Here is a 19,110-nt window from a genome sequence, read left to right as displayed (position 1 = left end):
GCATGAAATATCAAATTCTGACATTGAGCTACTTTAAGAAAATTATAAAATAATATTTTAAGGATTAACAATTATTTTTTTGCAGTGATCTAAGTTTGAAAGTGAGGCTGCAAAGTTTGAACAAAGAATTTATTGAAGAGAATATTAGATTGACTGTCAAACAGTTAGAAGACGCAGGTATTGTTTATTATATATTTTTTTAGATTAGAGATTTGCCAAATTATACCAACAACGTAATTAATTCGAAAAAAATAGTTGTAATTCTAACTATCGTTGTGGGTCAACTCATCATAGAATTGACGACCTCTACATCTGCTCCCCAAATATTATTTTAGATTTATTTCGTTTGTTGGTTATACCTCATTCCTGGAGATTTCCCTGCTTTCTCATAAGGCACCAGTTGAGCACCATTCCCCTCCCCCCATCCTTATTTAAAAAATAAATGTATAACAATGGGGGAATGTTAGATTTTTTCCTTATGCCTAATCCTGCGGAGCTACCCAGTACCCAATTTATATAACCTAACCTTACCTGACCTAAATTAGTAAACTGATAAAAAGAACTACCCCCTTCTTATATTCAATTCATTACAAAATTAGAGGTAGGGTATCGATGCTCAAGAAGGCACTTTGTTTGTTGGTGCTGAGATTTCTCATGTACAATGATGAAATGCAACCATAGGAAGTGAAGGAGTGGTTTAATATATTTCCTGACATTTATGGATAAACAGACAGACTAACAGATGAGAGAAGATAATTCATTGAGAGTGTAAAGCATTGAAAAATAGGCAATTTGTGCAGTCGAAATAATATTAAGTCCGTCTTTATGACAATGCACTCAATTTATTTAGGATACATAAACAAACCCTTGTTGAACCCCGCGCCCACAATGAAAGAATATTTCTGGTTGTGGGTCATTTTTGTGGCAGAAAACCTGGTCTGTTTGTCGGTTGAGGCCATCAATGGCGGTGTTTGGACAAGTCAGGTAGTTACTTTTAAACAATTATGTCCTTAAGAAGTGCAACTGGAAAAAACTTCTAACTACTAAGATAATCTTAGTATAAAATCTATTATTCAATCTGATTAAACCCAATTCATCAATGCATTTTCGCCCCCTAAAAACTTTCATTTATTTGATTTCAAGTAGTAGTTTTACCAACCTCCTACTATTTGGTACCTACAGTTTCATAAGTACGTTTTCTCATTCATGGTTTAAAAATTTTGTGTACTTTTATTAAATTATGATTGGTTGGTTAAAACTGGAAACCGGTCAATCAATAGTTTTAAATATTTTTAATCTTTTTAGGGTCATTACTACAGTTGGGATATTCGGCTGGTCAGTTTGATACTGGGACTTCTGTTCCTAGTTATGTACTACAAAAAGTACCATGTACTGAGGTAAGTACATTTACATGTTATTGTACCATAGCATGCCATAATTGTCATCAGTAAAGAAAACAATTGTAAGCATTTTTTAAAAGTTTTTCTGTGTATGTCTGTCCTTTGAAATGTATCAAACGGCTAGTTGGTGACTTTCTACTTTTGTTCAAAACTTCAAAAAGTACAATGTACTAAGTTCAGTTCTTTTTTTAGTGTACAAAAGCATTCTATACTTTATTATTCTTTAGGTGGCAATTATTTTAAAACTATAATAAAGTCTATTTGTAATGTCTGATCATTAAGATATAATAAACTTTTGGTTAGTTTATTCATTGGACTTCTGTTTCTATTGGTGTACTATAAAAATTACCATTAGTAGACAGATTTTTTGGTAATGATGGGCCAATTTGAATTTTTAATTGTATTCTTAAGTTCGTATAATAACACCCTCTTTTATTTTTTTGCAACGCTGCTTATTCCTATTAGGTTTCTTGACTAACCCAAAAATCTGCTCTATAGTATAAATCACTTTGTCCGTGTGTTCATCCATCATTTTTTGTGCTTTGCTACTTATGGATGTTGTCACAATTGCATTATTATATTCATATTATTGAAGCAAAAAATCAATATATTAACACATTTATTTATTTTACATTTATAATGACAATCTTTATACATTTATTAACAAGGGATATACAATTAAATTTATAAAAGGGAGGGAAGGTAAATTTTACTGGAACCCAATGTTCTCTCCTTCGTTGGCTTCGAAACTTTTAATATTATCAAAAACAATCTATTCATTTTTTTAATTAATGGAAGGGTTAATTTTGTTATTTTTAATGTTTGTCCAGTGTATATTAATTTTTCCAGAGAGAGAGGGGCTGTTTATAGTCCTCAAAGTTTTATACAGGGTGTTTCAATAGAAACGTTTTTTTTTAATCTTAATTATGCATAGGAAATAAAACAATTATATATAATACTTTATATATTTGGAAAACCTATTCTGGGACATTTATGTTTCAAATATTTAAAAATGATTTTTCAACAAATTATGCCTTAAAAACCGGCTTTTCCAAAGGCCTTATTTTTGAAGATAATAGAATTTAAAGATTGTGACAAAAATGTGCACATTTTTTAAATTCCAATTGCGCAGCTTGTATTCATGGTAGAAAAACGTTATGCATACCGTTAGAATCGTCATAACCTCTAGTTTTTGGAAATATAAGTACTATTTTTGTGCTATTTGTAGTTTAGGAGCTACGTTAAAAAATATGAGAAAGGGTGAAAAGTTTTAAGAGAATTTGAACAATTTACCACGTAGCTCCTATGCTATATATAGCACCGGAATGGTTCTTACATTACATATCCAAAAACTAGAAATTATGTAGATTCTAACGGTGTGCATAACGTTTTTCTACTGTTAATAAAAGCCGCGCAATTTGAATTTTAAAAATGTGCACATTTTTTCCATAATATTTAAATTCGTAAATCTTCAAAAATAAGGCCTTTGGAAAAACCGGTTTTCAAGGCATAATTTGTTGAAAAAGTTATTTTTAAATATTTGAAGCATAAATGTCCCAGAATAGGTTTTCAAAATATATACAGCATTTTATATAATTGTTTTATTTTCTATGCATAATTAAGATTTAAAAAAACGTTTCTATTGAAACACCCTGTATAAAACTTAACAACTTGTGAATTTTGATTGGTTGGTTATTAAGATGAGTGTTGAAATGTTTCAACCAATAATTTTAAGCTACAGAAGAGGTAATTTATGTATCATCCATGGGAAAGAACATCAATTTATCAACCATTGTTTTATCCCTTTATTTTCTGAATTTATCGTTCATTATCATAACACTCAGTTTTAATAGTATTTAACAAAGTCTTCAAAGTTTTAAAGCCAACAAATGAGCGATTGTGTTTTTTTAGTACGAGTACCTGTATGATTAACAGTTCATTGTCTCATCCCAAATCATGATACACAAAATTATCCTTTCTGAAGATTACAATTTGTGGATGAAACGTTAGGACACTCAAATAAATGATCCAACCAATAAAATTTCAATATACTGATGAGCTAAGGAATAAGAAAAAGGTAATATGAGTTTGGGGACCAGTGTAATAAACAGCTTAATGACCCATCCCTCCCTTCCTTCTAAAAATCAACTCAAAAGAACAATCACTAGACTTTATGCAAGCTTTTCTTCATTTATACACAACTAAGCACACGCTTGTTTAACACTAAAGGCATTCCCTCCCTCAATGATGTTGACAATTCAATGTCGGAATTAAAAGTACTTGTACAGCAATGAATTCTAGTATTTTTTAACATCGATTGCGGCACAACTACTTAGAATTCAAACAAGATTGATTTATCTGTTATTAAACTATCCCTGATCATAGTTTGTATTTGGATTCATAGATAGATAGATGGATGGTTAGATTGATTACTAGAGAGGTAGACAAACATATAACCATTGTCATTCTATATTAACAAATACTTTGAGCAATGTTAAGTTTCTTTCATTAAACTATCCCTGAGTTCATAGTTTGTATTTGGATTTATAGATGGATGAATGATTGATTTTTAGGTATTGTAAATTAAAAGTTGTCACATTATATCAAATGATTCCTGATTTTATTACATAATAGTATTCTGCAGTTCTGTAATTGTTTCCAATAGAGAAAATATTTCAAAATTAAAAAAAAATTGGTACATGGTTTAAAATGAAATAAATTATTTTATGAATGTATCATTCTGGTAATACATATAAAAAAATATGCTAAGAATCAATTACAAATTTACTGGTTTTAAAATGCTGTTAGCTTATTTTTTTATTTCGCTGCTATTGGCAAAAATGAATAAGAATGAAAAGAAAACAAAGTAGTGGGTTTCGTCGTATTTTTATAGTAGCCTTTTTCTCCTATTTCTAGGGCTCTAATCCTTCCAGGCCAATTTCCTAACCCCGCGGGGCAATTATTACCAATTACCTAACCTAAAATAACCTATCAAAAGCTACTATGAAAGTACGACGAAACCCGCTACTTCATTTTCTTTCCATGATCCTAAAATTGTCTTAAAAATAATGAACGTCTAGTTTAAAAAAAAACTAATGACCATTAAATGAAACGAGACCCTAGCTTGGTTTAAAATAATATCACACACATTAAAAAAAGTTGATTTCTTTGGCAAAGTTTGAGATGGAATGAGATCTATTTTTGTGGAAAACAAATAAAATAATTTTTATAAAAAAATCCAATATTCTTATTTGTTTACATAGGGTGAATTGTAAAAAATAATATTGTAGTTTATCAGAGATACAGGGATAGGGCTATGGACAAGAAATATAATATGTTGGTTTACTTTGCTGCATATTTCTATAGGTATATCTAGTGGCTTCGCCACTAGGTACAAGAAGCTTTCTTATGATTTTTAAAATTCGAATAAAAACCCAAAAACAGACGAAAACATCTTTCAGAACATAAAAGAAGCTTATCTGTTAAGCAGAATTATATCAGTTAGGTGTTTGAAATATCTTCATTGGTCTTCACAGACAGACATACTTCCTGCCCCTTTAGGATAGTCAACATGATATTATTATGATGATAGTTTTTGTGCTACACCCTATAACACATAGGTGAACGAAAACAGATAAAATATGAAAATACAAGGATGACAACATCTTCATAGTGGTGCAGCAATTTCAATAATCTCTGTTTCAAGATTGATTAACCCTCTAATTATACCCATTGATCACAAATTATAAGACAATGGATGATAATTAATAAACCCCTAATAATGATTAACAAAATTTACCCTTTTGTACATTAAAATAAATGCTTGAAAAGTTTGGACACTACTAGTTTACACCAACAAATCAATATTAAATAGAAATCATCAAAAATTTTGAGCAAACGAATTGAAGACGTTTTTATAAAACGTTGAGTACCAGTAAAGTTAAATTTACAGTCAAATTTAATGAAATTACAGTACCCAAAAATCCCCTTCAATCCTTATTATTTTGTTTTTGTTTTGATAGAATTTTTTTCAAAATTTTAAAGGCGAACAATTTAAAATTTTTTGTTGGATCAAATAAAAAAAACCCTGATAAATATGTATTAAGAATTGTTATAAAAAGTAACACTTGTACCAATGATGATTGGACATTTATTATTGATCTTTATCATTTTTTTCTATTTCTCTCATTTTCTCTCTCTCTCACTAACTCTCTTGCTCGCTCTCTCTTTCTCTGTTCCTTTCTTCAATTATATTTGTCAATAAACGGACTTTTTTACCTCGTATTCAAAGCTTTATAGTAGAATTAGATTGTACTTTAACTTATCTGCTCACCAAACAAAATCTGAATAACTTAATTTGCATAAAACAATTGTTTGCCTTAGTATATGTAATACATGACGTACAGATCTTTTTATTGAAGGCTTCGCTGTCAATTATAATATTTTTATTGTTTAAAGATATGTTATAAGCAAATTTTAACACTTGTCATAATTATATTTGGGCAATATTATTTATAGATTTTATCATTTCATAGTTCTATAGTATAGCTTAGGAAACATGTTTTATATTTATTTAGAGAGATGTTTATAGATTTTATTATTTCAATATTAGGACACATAGCTATAGTATAGCTTAGGAAACATGTTTTATATTTAGAGAGATATTTATAGATTTTATAATTTCAATATTAGGACACATAGTTCTATAGTATAGCTTAGGAAACATGTTTTATATTTAGAGATATTTATAGATTTTATAATTTCAATATTAGGACACATAGTTCTATAGTATAGCTTAGGAAACATGTTTTATATTTAGAGAGGTATTTATAGATTTTATAATTTCAATATTAGGACACATAGTTCTATAGTATAGCTTAGGAAACATGTTTTGTATTTAGAGAGATATTTATAGATTTTATAATTTCAATATTAGGACACATAGTTCTATAGTATAGCTTAGGAAACATGTTTTATATTTAGAGATATACTAGAAGGCAGTTATCTAAAGGGATAAGACAATGAACGATAAATTGATGTACATTCCCAATAATGATACACAAAATTATCTCTTCTGTATAAAAAAATTAGTACCTAGTTGAAACGTTTGATCACTTAACTTAATCAATCAACCAATCAGAATTCACTAAAGTCCCCCAGAGTTGTTAAGCCAACGAAAAGAAAACGTTATTACAGAACTTTGGGAACTTGTATAATAAACATCCAATTGTCGCCTCTCTGTCTTTCATATGTTTTACTTTATAACTTTATCATTGATTGAAATGTTTTTAAGATCCAGTAAAATGTTTTAACAGATTAAAAAAGATTTTAAAAGATTAAAACATGCCTATGACTAACACAGAGCTTTATTTAGAATTATAGACAAACAGAAAGTTCACAACATATTACTTATTAACAGAATAGATTTTTTACAGGACAAAAAATACATATACCTCTTTTGTATGAATTGAGATTTTATCTCCTATTTATTTCATTGATTATTAATATGTAAACACACCCAAACACCAGGGATCTAAATGGATAAGACAATTGATGAAAAATTGATATATGTTCCTTATAATGAGAAACAAAGTGACCCCTTCTATAGATTAAAAACATTGGTTCAAAAGTTTTGATACTGCTATTCTGAACCAAGCATTAAGAATTTGATAAAATCTTACAAAGCTTTTGAGCTAACAAAATAAGAAAACTTTGGGTACCAGTGTTATTTACAGTCCAAGTTCCTCTCCCTCCCTGTCCAAACACACACTAAAAATTGTTTTTATAGAGATTAGGAAATAAGCCAATTGGAAATCGAAAGGTTTCGCTGCTTCTTGACATCATTGTCCTTGCCTTACTTTTTTGAGCTTATTTACACATCCTTATATTCCATACAAATATTTTGCCTTTATTGTTATACTTTTGTATTTGTTATACATTAATATAACAAGTGTTTCATTTAGTTCTAAAGCATGCATGCATTGGACAATGGAAAGTAAATTTAACTTTTCATTAATTATTAAATGAAATATTCTGTCTTTTGTAGCCTATACTTGTAGCATTGAGGACTGGGTTTATATTGGGACAATAATTTTGGACTTTGGTAGCTTAAAAATATTGGAGAGAAGAAAGATTTGTAGATTAATTTGCTACTTTATCTACTTCCTTCTTCTAAAATTTTTCATATTCTCTTAAATTAGTAGGCAGGTCAGATTGTATTTCCAATCTTCCTCTCATAACCTTACATAAAAGTAACAGGATTTGTGCCTGTCTGTGTTTATCGGAAGGATATCGCAAACTGCTGAATCGAAATGTTTCTCAATCTCCAATGCAGCGAAGCTTCTTAGGTTTAGGGGTCTTATCTCTTTCTTATACCCTCGCCCTTGCATGAAAAATAAACCTCCTCACCCCCCCCCCCTCAAATGAAAAATCTTTTAAAAATATCCTGAAAGTATCTTTTTAGCCTCTAGTCTGAAATAAAAGAGAAATACATGTCAATCTTTCAACTATCTGTCTAAATTGAAATTAAATTTGATATTAGTGAACAATTTTGTCCTTGTTTAGAGAGTTGACTGCCAACCCTATATGTGGAACCTGGCTGGCCTATCTGCCTGTGTGTTGCGGATGCTCCCAGCAGCTACCCATGCAGGCCCCTCCTGATGAGGTCAGTTACATAGATAGATAAATTGTTTTATGGATGGATAGATGGACGGTTGGGGTCGATGAATTGAATAGCCATAGATAGATAGCAATAGATATATTATTACTTGAATCTTACAAGAGATTTTCATGTTCTCTAATAAAGTGAAACTCACAGTGGGATAAAATAACGACAATTTTCATCTTAACCTCATAATGGATGAACGAAATAACCAAGTCCATTTTAGCAACCTAAATTGACGACAATTATCCTCGTTTCATAATATCCACGTTTATTCTACGTCCATTTAGATAGCCATATTCATAGATTAACAGTTATAGAGAGGTTTAAAGATTGACTGAAAGTCAAACAAAATATTAGACTGCCGACTGATCATTTCACAAACTGACAGTACATTATAATCTTCTTGATTATACAAATATAGATAAGAATGAATGATATATTTACTATTAAACAGGATGCTGTAGACCGAGTATTGATGAGTGGAACGGGTGTATCCATAAATGCTGGGACTCAAACTGATGCATATTTTGCTTGCAACACCAGGAATGTCAATAATAACCATTCAATTATTTTAAAAATTAGGTATACCTAGCATTTTAAAATTTATTTTGTAAAAAAAAATAAAAAATTAGGTAGAAATAAAGAAGTTAAATTGACATAAAATGAATTAGGGAGGTGCAAACCGATCCATACCTTCCCCAAATTATCGACTCCCTGCCCCCCATACCCTCAGCTCCGCTCATCTTACCCCTCGCCTCTCCAACCACAAATGGCGCCGAATCTCCGGTACCAAAATTTGGCGCCAAATCCCCAGTGCCCAAAAATGGCGGGAAAGACGAAGAAGCTCAAATGCCGCGCCAAATTTTGTGCGTGCGCTGTAAACAAGATGTCGGGGCGGATTGTTGAAAAAGAAAACATTGTATATAGATAATAAATTTATCCCTAAAGATAACAATCCATTATAAAGTATAAATATTTTTATTAAGTTTGAATTATTTGTAATAATAAGTAACAGTCGCCATAAATAATGTGATCAGAATTTAATGCCTTATATATGTGTTTTTAGTATTAAGTTTATAATAAGTAGAGCAGCAAAAACATGACAAACTCTAATATCAACCTGAACAAAATTAAAACGATACGTATATGATTGTTTTTAAAACAAATTGGTTGCTATTTGATGACAGATTTTTTATCATGGAAAGAAAACGAAATAGCGGATTTCGTCGTATTTTCAAAGTAGCTTTTGATAGGTTAGGTAAGGTGGATGTTAATGATTGCCCCACAGTATTAGGATGTTGGACTCGCAGGGGCTAGAAATAGGAAAAAAAGCTACTGTGAAAATACGGCGAAACTCGCTAATATGGTTTCTTTAAATGACCCCAGATTTCTTTAAAAAGACACATACATACTGATGAATCATATGATAGAGTAGCCGCTATTAAGAATTTAAGAATGAATATATAATATGTCACAGGGTAGGTTAATGGTAGATAAATTATCATTCCAACTTTTCATAGTACCAAATTCTGTGTATATAAGCTTGAAATTTGTGTAAAAGATAAATTTTTGTCCATTTTCCTATACCTGTATTAATAAGTATGTAAAACTGATAGATTTTTACGCTTGTAGTATAGTATTATTAGTATTTGTAATTATTGAAAAATGCCAAATTTAACTATAGTGCTTTATGTATAACAAGCGGCTACGCCCTCAGAGGCCTTAGTGGCACTTAAAAATGATTTCTTTTGAAATATCTAATTTTAGAAATAATTTCTCTTTGCTAAGATGAGTTGTTTCTTATTAATGTTTATTTACGTTTTACCGACACTGGCGCCGCCCTGCGGAAATTATTAATTTTTTGTGGAGATTTTTAGCCTATTTCTCTTGTTAGGGTGGTGGTACCCTCCCCAAAAAAAGTTATAAACCTTTTTAGGACCTATGAGAAGCTACCCTGTAAAGGAGTACCATATCGGTTCAGATGTTAGCGAGATCCTCCGGTACAGACAGACAGACAAACATCTTGTTACTGTATTATAATGATTTTAAATCTTCATATTGGATCTCCCATAAACATTTCTATATTTTTTCATGCTTCTATTTGGTAAGGTTAAGTAAAGCTAGAATAAATTGTAGAGAAAAAGGAGGTGGAAAATTCTATTTGACATTAAAGTGCTCTTCGTTAAAAGTAGTTTGTTTTCGGCTAAAATTGATTAAAACTTTTTTTATAACATTTCTTAGAGCAAATTATTTTGGCATTTTTAGACTAAATAAGAACATTTAACAATTTATTCAATTCAAAATTCAATTTAATAAGCAAAACCAATCACTTTATATTTATGGATAGTTTATTTTTTGTTGATATATCATTCTTAATCCCACATTGCTTTATACCCCCCCCCCCCCTCACAAAAAAAAGGGTTATGAGAGATTGACCCCCTATTGCACTAGTTTTAAAAAGGAAAGATTATTAGTAAGGGTGGTTGGTATTATTTATTTATAGGAGGGTTCTGCATCCGCCCCCCCCCCCCATAAAATGGTTGCAAACCTCCTCGGGACCTATCATAAGCTTCGCTGAACAGAAAAGCCATATAAGTCCGGCAGTTACTTGATCTTATGGTACATACGTACAGACATCCTTTTACTCTTATATAAGGATTAATTAAGCCTAAAATTGATAGAATTATAATATTTTACATGCAGCTACACAGTATTTAAAAGAGTCCAATAGTCAAATATTTATTGTAGAATTTTATTAGTTAGTCTTTTTATATTTTTTCTCTAATATACCATAACCAAATTACCATTACTCAATTGGTTAATAATATACTAATTGCGCAAAAATGTTTTATTGTCAAATAATGTAAAAAAAAACATTTATATGTACAAAAACCTAAAACATTTTATTTCATAAAAAATAAGCTTTAATTCGCTAATAAATATGAAACTAATAGAGCTAATAATTTTACTAAAAATACCTTATTTTTTAACCAATCACAAATCCATAAAGTTAATCTTATAGTAGTATATGTTAGTTAATTTAAACTCATCAAAATTAACAGGTTTTAATTGTTTAAAATGTTGTTCAACGTCAAACGTTAATGTACCAGGATTGCACGGCACTAGAAAACGCTTATAAATATGTTTTTTGCGCGTTTTTATTTGCTCTCTATGCCGTTTGGCCGCTAGCAGCTGCTAAAACAATTGAAACGTGATTTTTCGAATTTATATTTTGTCGCTAAAATGAACAAATCACGTGTTTCTTTCCGCGGATATAAAAATGTACAATTATAAAATTAGTTTTGTCAGCCCTGAGATGCCCAAGGCACGGGCCAACAAAACTGGTTGTGTTAATTTGATTGTATATTTTTATATTCGTAGAAAACAGGATATAATACGATACGATACATGATTTTTTAGTATGGCTTAGACCCAGTTATAATCCAGCGGATATTAATCGGTTTCGAAGCAATACTCTGGTATTTAGAAAAATAGACATCAGATTGGTTCAATTTTAGCGACAAATTCAGAAATTCAAAGTTGTGTCGACTCGAAATAGCTCTTAAACATTGTAATTATTATTAACTATGTAAATTCTATGACTTTTTTTAATGCAAATAAATATAAGAAATTTATTTATGTTTTTGATGAGAATTTTTGTTATTAACTTGTAGTTTTAATCAGGCTATATTAGCATGATACAGACACTTAACCTATTGGTTGCAAGATAATTATCATAGTTAAGTTGTGCCTGTTTTAGGCTAAGGAATGTCCAATACTCTGACAGAACAGCACCAGGAGTAGGAACCATTTTAACGTTCTTTCTCGTGTTGAACCGATATTCGAACCTATTACCTATCCAACAACTACCAGTCGCGGATTTTTAAAGTTTTTGTTAAGACGTGGTTGGGGGTTAATGGTGCTCATTGCTCAATTATTAGGCTTCTTCTAACCAAACCTTGTATTAGCACCCAGGGAGGGACATTGGGCTGTTTATTACACTAGTCCCTAAAGTTTTAATATAATGTTTATTTATTCGTTGGGTTAACAACTTAAGGGACTTTTATTGAATATTGATTTTTTGGTTCATTTATATGAGTGTCGAAACTTTTTGACTAATAATTGTAATCTACTGAAGGGTTGATTTTGTGCATCATTATTGGGGATGTACATCAATTTACCGTTTATTGTCTTGTTTCTTTAGATCCCAGATAAACGTAACATTCCATAAATAAACAACTTCATACAAAAAAAATTCCTTATATAAATTATCAACACTTCATCAGTGGAAAATGAGATTTACTAAGCTGCTGTTAAAGCTAGACTTCTTACTTTTTTTCAACATTCCTATTATATCATTAGCAAGCTTATATAAATATATATTACCTCCATAGCAGTCCGACTGCTTTAAAGCAGCTTATTAGCTACCTTAAATACTTTTACTGATTTCAACATATTTTATGTGTTTTTGGTCCGATTAAAAAAATTTTGTGGGTAAAGGTATAAAAATTGGATGTATTTTCGTTTTAATTGGATTTTTGTGTCGAACTACATAAATGACATCTCGCTTTTTTTCACATATATTTATTTTCTCTGTAATTCTAATAGCAACTCTAGAATTCACTTTGTCTTTCGGTCATGCAATAAAAATCATATAAATACATATCTATAAATCTTCATATTCTCTATTCTTTTATCCTTCTTTCTATTTTTTCTTTTTTTAAACAACTGAACGTTTGCTGTATGTATAATTCCCTTTGTCTGTTTGTTTACCAATGATTTTAATGCCTAAGCTATTGTGAGTTTTATTAGTTCATGTTGCCCTATACAAAATTGCTGAATAATAAAACTTATTTCTATAAAATATAATTTATTTTTCTACATTTTTACATATATTTACATTACCTTTTCATAATAAAGATATTACAAAATTAATAAGATATTAAAAATGTTACTTTAGGAATAATATCTATAAAATGTTAGATAAATATTTTTTTTATTATATCTATTCTACTGCTTTAAGCAAAAATAAGAAGATATCAAAAAGTTAGAAATAACTATGTTATATATTTTTCTATAAATATTTGTTATCTTTTTGTAAAATTTATGCTATATATTTTATATTTAAAAGATCTCTATTCTCCAGTTAATTCTAATCATCATATTCAGAGTACTCAGAACTATCACTTCCATCAGCTACACCTGGATCCAGGTTCTGAGAGCCAGTGTTGAATCCTCCCTTTTTGGTTTTAAGATGACTCAACAGGTTGGATTTGAAGGTGGAAATGTTGAGGTCATTTGCAGAACCATGGACAACCGATGAGAACAATCCTCTGATCCTGCTGCTTGATCCGGATCTGGATAAAGAATTTATGTTTTGATAGCTGTTGTTGGTAAACTTTCTTTCATCATTCAAACTTAGATCAGAACCATCAGTAAGAGCATCAAATTCTTTGGCAGCATCATTAACAAATTCATCAAGAGAGAACTTTCGTCTTGCCTTTTCTTGGGCAAGATAATCAATGGGAGTTGATGGACATCTGACTTGTGGCTGTTTTCTTGCCATTGTTGGAGTGTAAACAGGTTTGGCCTGCTGAAAGTATTTTGAAACATCAACTTTAGGGTTAATGTTTAATTTTGGCTCAAATGGCTTAGCCACAGGTTTAACTTCAGGCAATTCCTCTTCAGCACTTGTGTAATCACTTTCATCATCATCTTCATCAAACTTATTTGATAGTTTTGGGCTTAATGCTTCAAAATCATCAGCATCATTAACTATTTCATCTGCTTCCTGATCTTCTTCAACTATGACATCAAAATATTTTTGAATTGTATCAAATACCCACTTTCTACCATCAGCTGGGGCTTGTTGAGCTTGGGGTGTTATTTTTCTTTGTTGTTTTGGTGATTCTGTGGAAGGCTTCTTGTTAGAACCAGCTCCTCCAAATGTTACCTTAGGTTTCTGAGATTCAAACATGTTGGTGATGGCTGTTTTAGACTTTGATATCATGCTTAGAGTCTTGGAGTCCATTTCTCGGTTAACTCTTGGCGATCTTTCAGCATCTGATGCAGATCTGTTGATTCTAAACATACTCTGAAGTCTGCTGGAGGATTTTAAAGCTTTTAACTCAGATTTAATAGGTGTTGGTGGCTCATCTTCTGAGCTTTCATCTTCATTAAGCCCAACACCTGTTTCAAATGCATCCTTAAATTTGGAAAAGGATCTACTTTTTTCAATTGAAAATGGTTGTGGTTCCTTTTTGATTGGTGCTGGAGATGCCTGGCTGCTGACTAATTGTTCTCCAAAGGCAATAAGATTCTTAATGTTAGAACCAGTTGAGCTTTTTTGTAAAGGTTGTGGAAAAGTTCTTCTGTCATCTTCAGAAGAATCCTGAGCTTCTTCAAATCTTTTGATAATTTTAGAATTCAAATTATTTTCTGGTCTAGATATTTCCCTTCTTACTGGTAAAGGCGATTCTGTTGTGATATTTTCAAAGAAATCCTTTATCTTAGCATTTGATCCACTCTTAGGAAGAGCATCTTGATCAATACCAGACAACCTTCTTTCAAGTTTTGGTGTGGATACTTCTGTTAATCTTCTTTTTAAGACTGGAGTTGTAGTTGCACTATGTTCAGAGGATACTTGTCTAATCTTGGATAAGATTGATTTAAAACTAGAGACTGATGTAGTTTTAGGTTTTGGCCCACTTAGAGGAACTTCAATAGGTGGTAACCTGTACTTAAGACAAAGTTCATTGTCTGTCAAACCAGTTATATCATCATCATCATTCTCATCATCTGAATCAGAGCAACTTGAGATTTCAATGCTCTTGTTCTTGGAGACATGATCTTTAAAACCATATTTCTGTAAAATTTGCTTTCTCCTTTCATCAGGAGTAAGCAAAGGCTGTGTTGTAGATTTTTCTTTTTCAATTTCATTCTTTTTATTGTTTGAACTCTTTGGTTCTACCTTGACAGGAGTATGTTTCTGAAGCTTAGGTGTTCCATTTACTCTTATATCAACATTTTCTATAACACACAGGTATGCTCTTATGTTATCTTTGAAAACCTTTTGTTCAGCTGTTCTAGCTTTCTGATCTTTGAAGCTATGAGCTAAATCAATGAATTTTTTGTAAGATATAACCCTATCAGAATCTTTTCTTGAAATACAAAAATTTTGAATAGCTTCAATTATTGTTGGAACACACATCTGTTCATGGTTTTCAATGTAATTCTGAAGCTCATTAATTGTTTTTAATTTATGCTTCAATTGATTTTCCAGCTTTGATTGTTCTGTTTCTGGCTTAGATGCCTTTAAGCTTTGAACAGATGGATGAATTGTTTTAGGTTTAATCACTGGACTTTCTTTAACTCCTTGCTTTTTCTCAAAAAAGCTTTTTATACTGTCTGTTTGATTACTTCCAATATCAGATTGAATCTTAGGTGGGGTGATTTCAACCTTAGGTGATTCAATTTTTTCAATTAAAGCAGCTGGAATTCTTGACACTTTAGGTGCATCAGCCTTTTCAGTTTCATTGGTAGTCTCATCAAAAAGTTGCCTTTTCAATTTATTTAATGATTGAGTCTTCAATTCTGGAATATTGTATGATTTTGTGCTTTCCTTTTTATCATCAATAAGATCCAAGTATGATTTCATCTCTTTCTTGAAATTTCCCTCTTTTGAAGTTTTAGTCTCTTTGTCTAGATAAGATTTCATATTGTTCATAAAGGATTCAAACTCTCTTTCCTTTTCCTCTCGTATCTGAGCAATTAGATCACTATCTTTGCCTGGCATGTAAGCTTTGACAACATTCATTTCATCATCAAGTTCTTCTAAATTCTTTTGGTTTTGAATAAGATTTTCTGGAATAACATCATCATATGATTTTAGATAATTCTGAATATCCTTCATATCTTTCTCTTTCCATGCCCACTTCTTTTTGACCTGCTCCTGTTTCAACTCTTCTAGGGTCTTTGCAGGTGCATTTTCATCATCTTCAATGGAAGTTGTCCTAAGAAGAATCTTGGGACCCTTTGTTAGTTCAACATTCTCACCTTTTTCATCATTTACTAGCATTTCAGATATCTTAGAAACTATACCAGTGTTTGATTGAGGAATTTGTTTATCCTGCTTGATTGGAGCTTCATAGCTGTCAATGATCTTTTTCTTTAAGTGACTTATACATACACCAGTATCTTCAAGAGTTGTTGAATCACGTCTTTTTTCTTTGGTGTTATCAGTAAGCAATTCTTTCTTTATGCTATCAACAATACTTGGCTTTTCACTTACATATTCATTTACCAGTTCTTTTCTAATGTTATCTACAATGCTCTGAGATTTTCTTTTCTTCTTTTTCTTTCTCCTAGCCTCAAGTTCTCTCTTATAGGCAATCATATCTTCATCAGATGTGTCTGATGGAGGATTGTCTCTTTCAAGCTCATCCAAGCTGTTTTGGATTTCATCCATAAACATATTCATTTCCTCCATTTTGGCTTTGTTTTCATCTTGAAGATTTCTGTGTCTCATTCTTTCTTTGACAGCATTGATGTCCTCCAACATTTCCTCAAACTTTAAATCTCTAATATCCTTTTTTCTCTTGTTATCATTTTCATTGTCAGTTGTAGCATTACCAGCTTTAGAATTTTGAAGAAGTTCTTCAGGAGATTTAGACTTCCAAGCCCATTCCCTTTCTTGTCTATCAGTGCTTGTTTCTTCATGGGCCTCTTGAGAGATTTGTTCAAAGAAAAGAGCAGATTGGCCAAGTTTCCTTCTGACTTCACCTCTTCTTATCATAGGTGTGTTTTCAACAGCTTGTGGTTCAAACTTGTCTTTTACTTTTGACATTATGTCTGAAACTCCAGTTAAAACACTGTCTTCAAATTTCTTTTCAAACTTATCATTTTCTGAAACACTAAGGAAGTTTTCTATCTTATCATGTATAGAACCTATTTTCTTGTTGGACTTCTTTTCTAAGTTATCATCATCCTTATCAAAGATATTTTGGAACCTTCGTAAAACCTTTTTATGTTCATCAGCCTGTTTCTTTTTCTCATTAAGATTTTCTTTGATCTCCCTAAATGTTTCTCTTTGCTCTTCATCAGCTTCATTCTCATCATTCTGTAGTTTTTCTTCCTCAATTAACATCTGCTCTGTTGATTCAAGCTCTCTCTGTTCCTCTTCAAGATTTTCTATTTCCTCTTCTAATCTTTTTCTTATGTCATCTTTCAAATCTTCATCCATATCTGTTTCATTACTTTCATTCATTTCCTCCTGTTCATTTTCAGAATCTACATCAAGACCTAATTCTCTATCTCTCTCTTTTTTCTTTAAGGCTCTCTTCATTTCTTGTTCAAGCAGTTTCTGAATTCTTTCTTCATTTTCTCTCTCTCTTTGAATTCTTTTTTCTTCTGCTTGCTCTAATGACTTGATCTTATCAATGATACTGTTGTTTACTTTGACAGGTTTCTTTGTCTTTACTGGTTCAACTGTTGTTGGCTCAGCCATGAACAGTTGTTCTTGCATTTCCTTCACTTTGTTAGATTTGATACATTCAAGTTCATCATTCTGTGTTGGTTTCAGGGAATTTTTCCTAAATTGAGATTGTAACTGTTCTTGCATTGATTTAACATCTACTAGTTTAATTTGAGGCAACTTTTCCTCCTTTAGTTTAACATCCTTTTTTGAAATATTTTTGGTGTCTTCTACCAGTGAACAATATTGTTCAATCTTTTCCTTGTAATCCTTGTCAAGATATTCATCTTCATCAAGTTTCTTGTCTTTCTTATCTGATTTCTTTTTTGTTTTGTCTTTGACTTTCTTTGCCTTTTTCTGCGGTTTTTCAGTATTATCAAACAAAACATGTTTCAGAAGATAGTTTTGCATTTCAGAAGCTGATGGTTTCTCCTCTTTTTGCTCATGTCTAATCTGATCTATTTCATTTAGAGCTTCTTTTGACAATCTAAAAAGTTTTTCTTTAGAATTCCTGAAAAATTCTTTTGTATTATCAAATATAAGTGATAATGTGCTAGATGTCTTTTTACATTTTGGATTCAGTGGATTTTCTATACTCTTGCTTCCTCTAACTTTAGGTCTAAGCATTACTGGCTCCTCAACAGCTTCTTCCTTAGGTTCATTGACAGAGCGCTTCTTGCTTTCAAATCTAATCTCAGCTTTCTTTGCATTACTTTCAGATATCTTTTTCCTCTGGATAACAGGTTCTGCATTAGAATTCTTTTCCAATAGTTCAATGAAAGAGTTTTTCTTTAATTTATTTACTTTAATTGGAGCATCTTTGTTAACTTTCTGCTGTACATTATTCTGAAAAATACTTGATGTATCTAGCTTGTTAACTTTGACATGTTTAATTTGAGAATCATTATCATCTTGATGTCTAAGTGATTCAAACATGCTTTTGTTTTCAGAAAATCCTACAAATCCAAGTTTAAGTTGAGGCACTGATGATTCCTCCAGTGGATCATCTTTTTCTTTCTTTTTTTTCTTTTTAACCTTTTTTGTTTTCTTTGGTACATCATCTAGTCTTGATTCATCTTGTTGAATACTCATATCAACATCATCAAGGCTTTGTTGTTGTTCATATTGCTGAAGCAACAACTCCTCCTCTTCCTGAATCCTTTGTTGTTCAAGAATCTGATCTTGAAGCTGTATATCAATTAGTCTTTGTTGTTCTTCCTCTTCTTGTCTTCTTCTTTCCAACTCTTCCTCTAATTGTCTTTTTCTTTCTTCAAATTTTTTCTGTTGAGCAGTGAGCTGAGCAAGTTTAAGTTTTGCCTCAGCCCTAGTCTCTTCATCTTCAAATTTGTTCAAGAAGCTGGCAAATTGTTTTCCATCAACCTAAAATGTTTAAATTTCAATTTGATATTTAATTTTTAAACTTTGTGTGTAAAATCAGGTTTTTAAGTGGACCACCTATTTACTTAAAATTTTTAAATTGTCAAGCTTGTTGTGGGGCTTTCCTAACCCCTGTTTGACCTATCCTAAAACAATCATATGAAATAATTAATTTCCCAAAAACTTTTGTCTATTTT

The 19,110-nt window shown here is 31.1% G+C and overlaps 2 protein-coding genes across 3 annotated transcripts in view; one reads left to right on the top strand and one right to left on the bottom strand.

The window, feature by feature from the left end:
- Positions 1 to 10,169, top strand: part of LOC145303882 (uncharacterized) — a 31,947-nt gene extending 21,778 nt beyond the window's left edge. For both annotated transcript variants that reach the window (XM_080145536.1, XM_080145537.1), the window contains 6 exons: positions 86 to 177; positions 851 to 984; positions 1,306 to 1,397; positions 7,965 to 8,064; positions 8,519 to 8,608; positions 8,737 to 10,169. In XM_080145536.1, coding sequence (XP_080001662.1) covers positions 86 to 177; positions 851 to 984; positions 1,306 to 1,397; positions 7,965 to 8,064; positions 8,519 to 8,608; positions 8,737 to 8,970 — 742 coding nt within the window. In that variant the 3' untranslated portion in view covers positions 8,971 to 10,169. The remainder of the gene's footprint in view (positions 1 to 85; positions 178 to 850; positions 985 to 1,305; positions 1,398 to 7,964; positions 8,065 to 8,518; positions 8,609 to 8,736) is intronic.
- Positions 10,170 to 12,917: 2,748 nt separating this feature from the next.
- The window catches only part of LOC145335439 (uncharacterized), a 113,431-nt gene continuing 107,238 nt past the window's right edge, over positions 12,918 to 19,110 (bottom strand). Inside the window, exon 10 of the mRNA XM_080181184.1 lies at positions 12,918 to 18,916. Within this exon, the coding sequence (XP_080037310.1) occupies positions 13,217 to 18,916 (5,700 nt within the window). The 3' untranslated portion in view covers positions 12,918 to 13,216. The remainder of the gene's footprint in view (positions 18,917 to 19,110) is intronic.

This window comes from Acartia tonsa, chromosome 13 (genome assembly GCF_053477335.1).
Source record: "Acartia tonsa isolate MP-2025a chromosome 13, ASM5347733v1, whole genome shotgun sequence".
In the NCBI taxonomy this organism is placed as follows: Eukaryota; Metazoa; Arthropoda; class Copepoda; order Calanoida; family Acartiidae; genus Acartia; species Acartia tonsa.
Note: the sequence above shows the minus strand (reverse complement) of the source record. Positions and strands in the feature narration are given on the sequence as shown.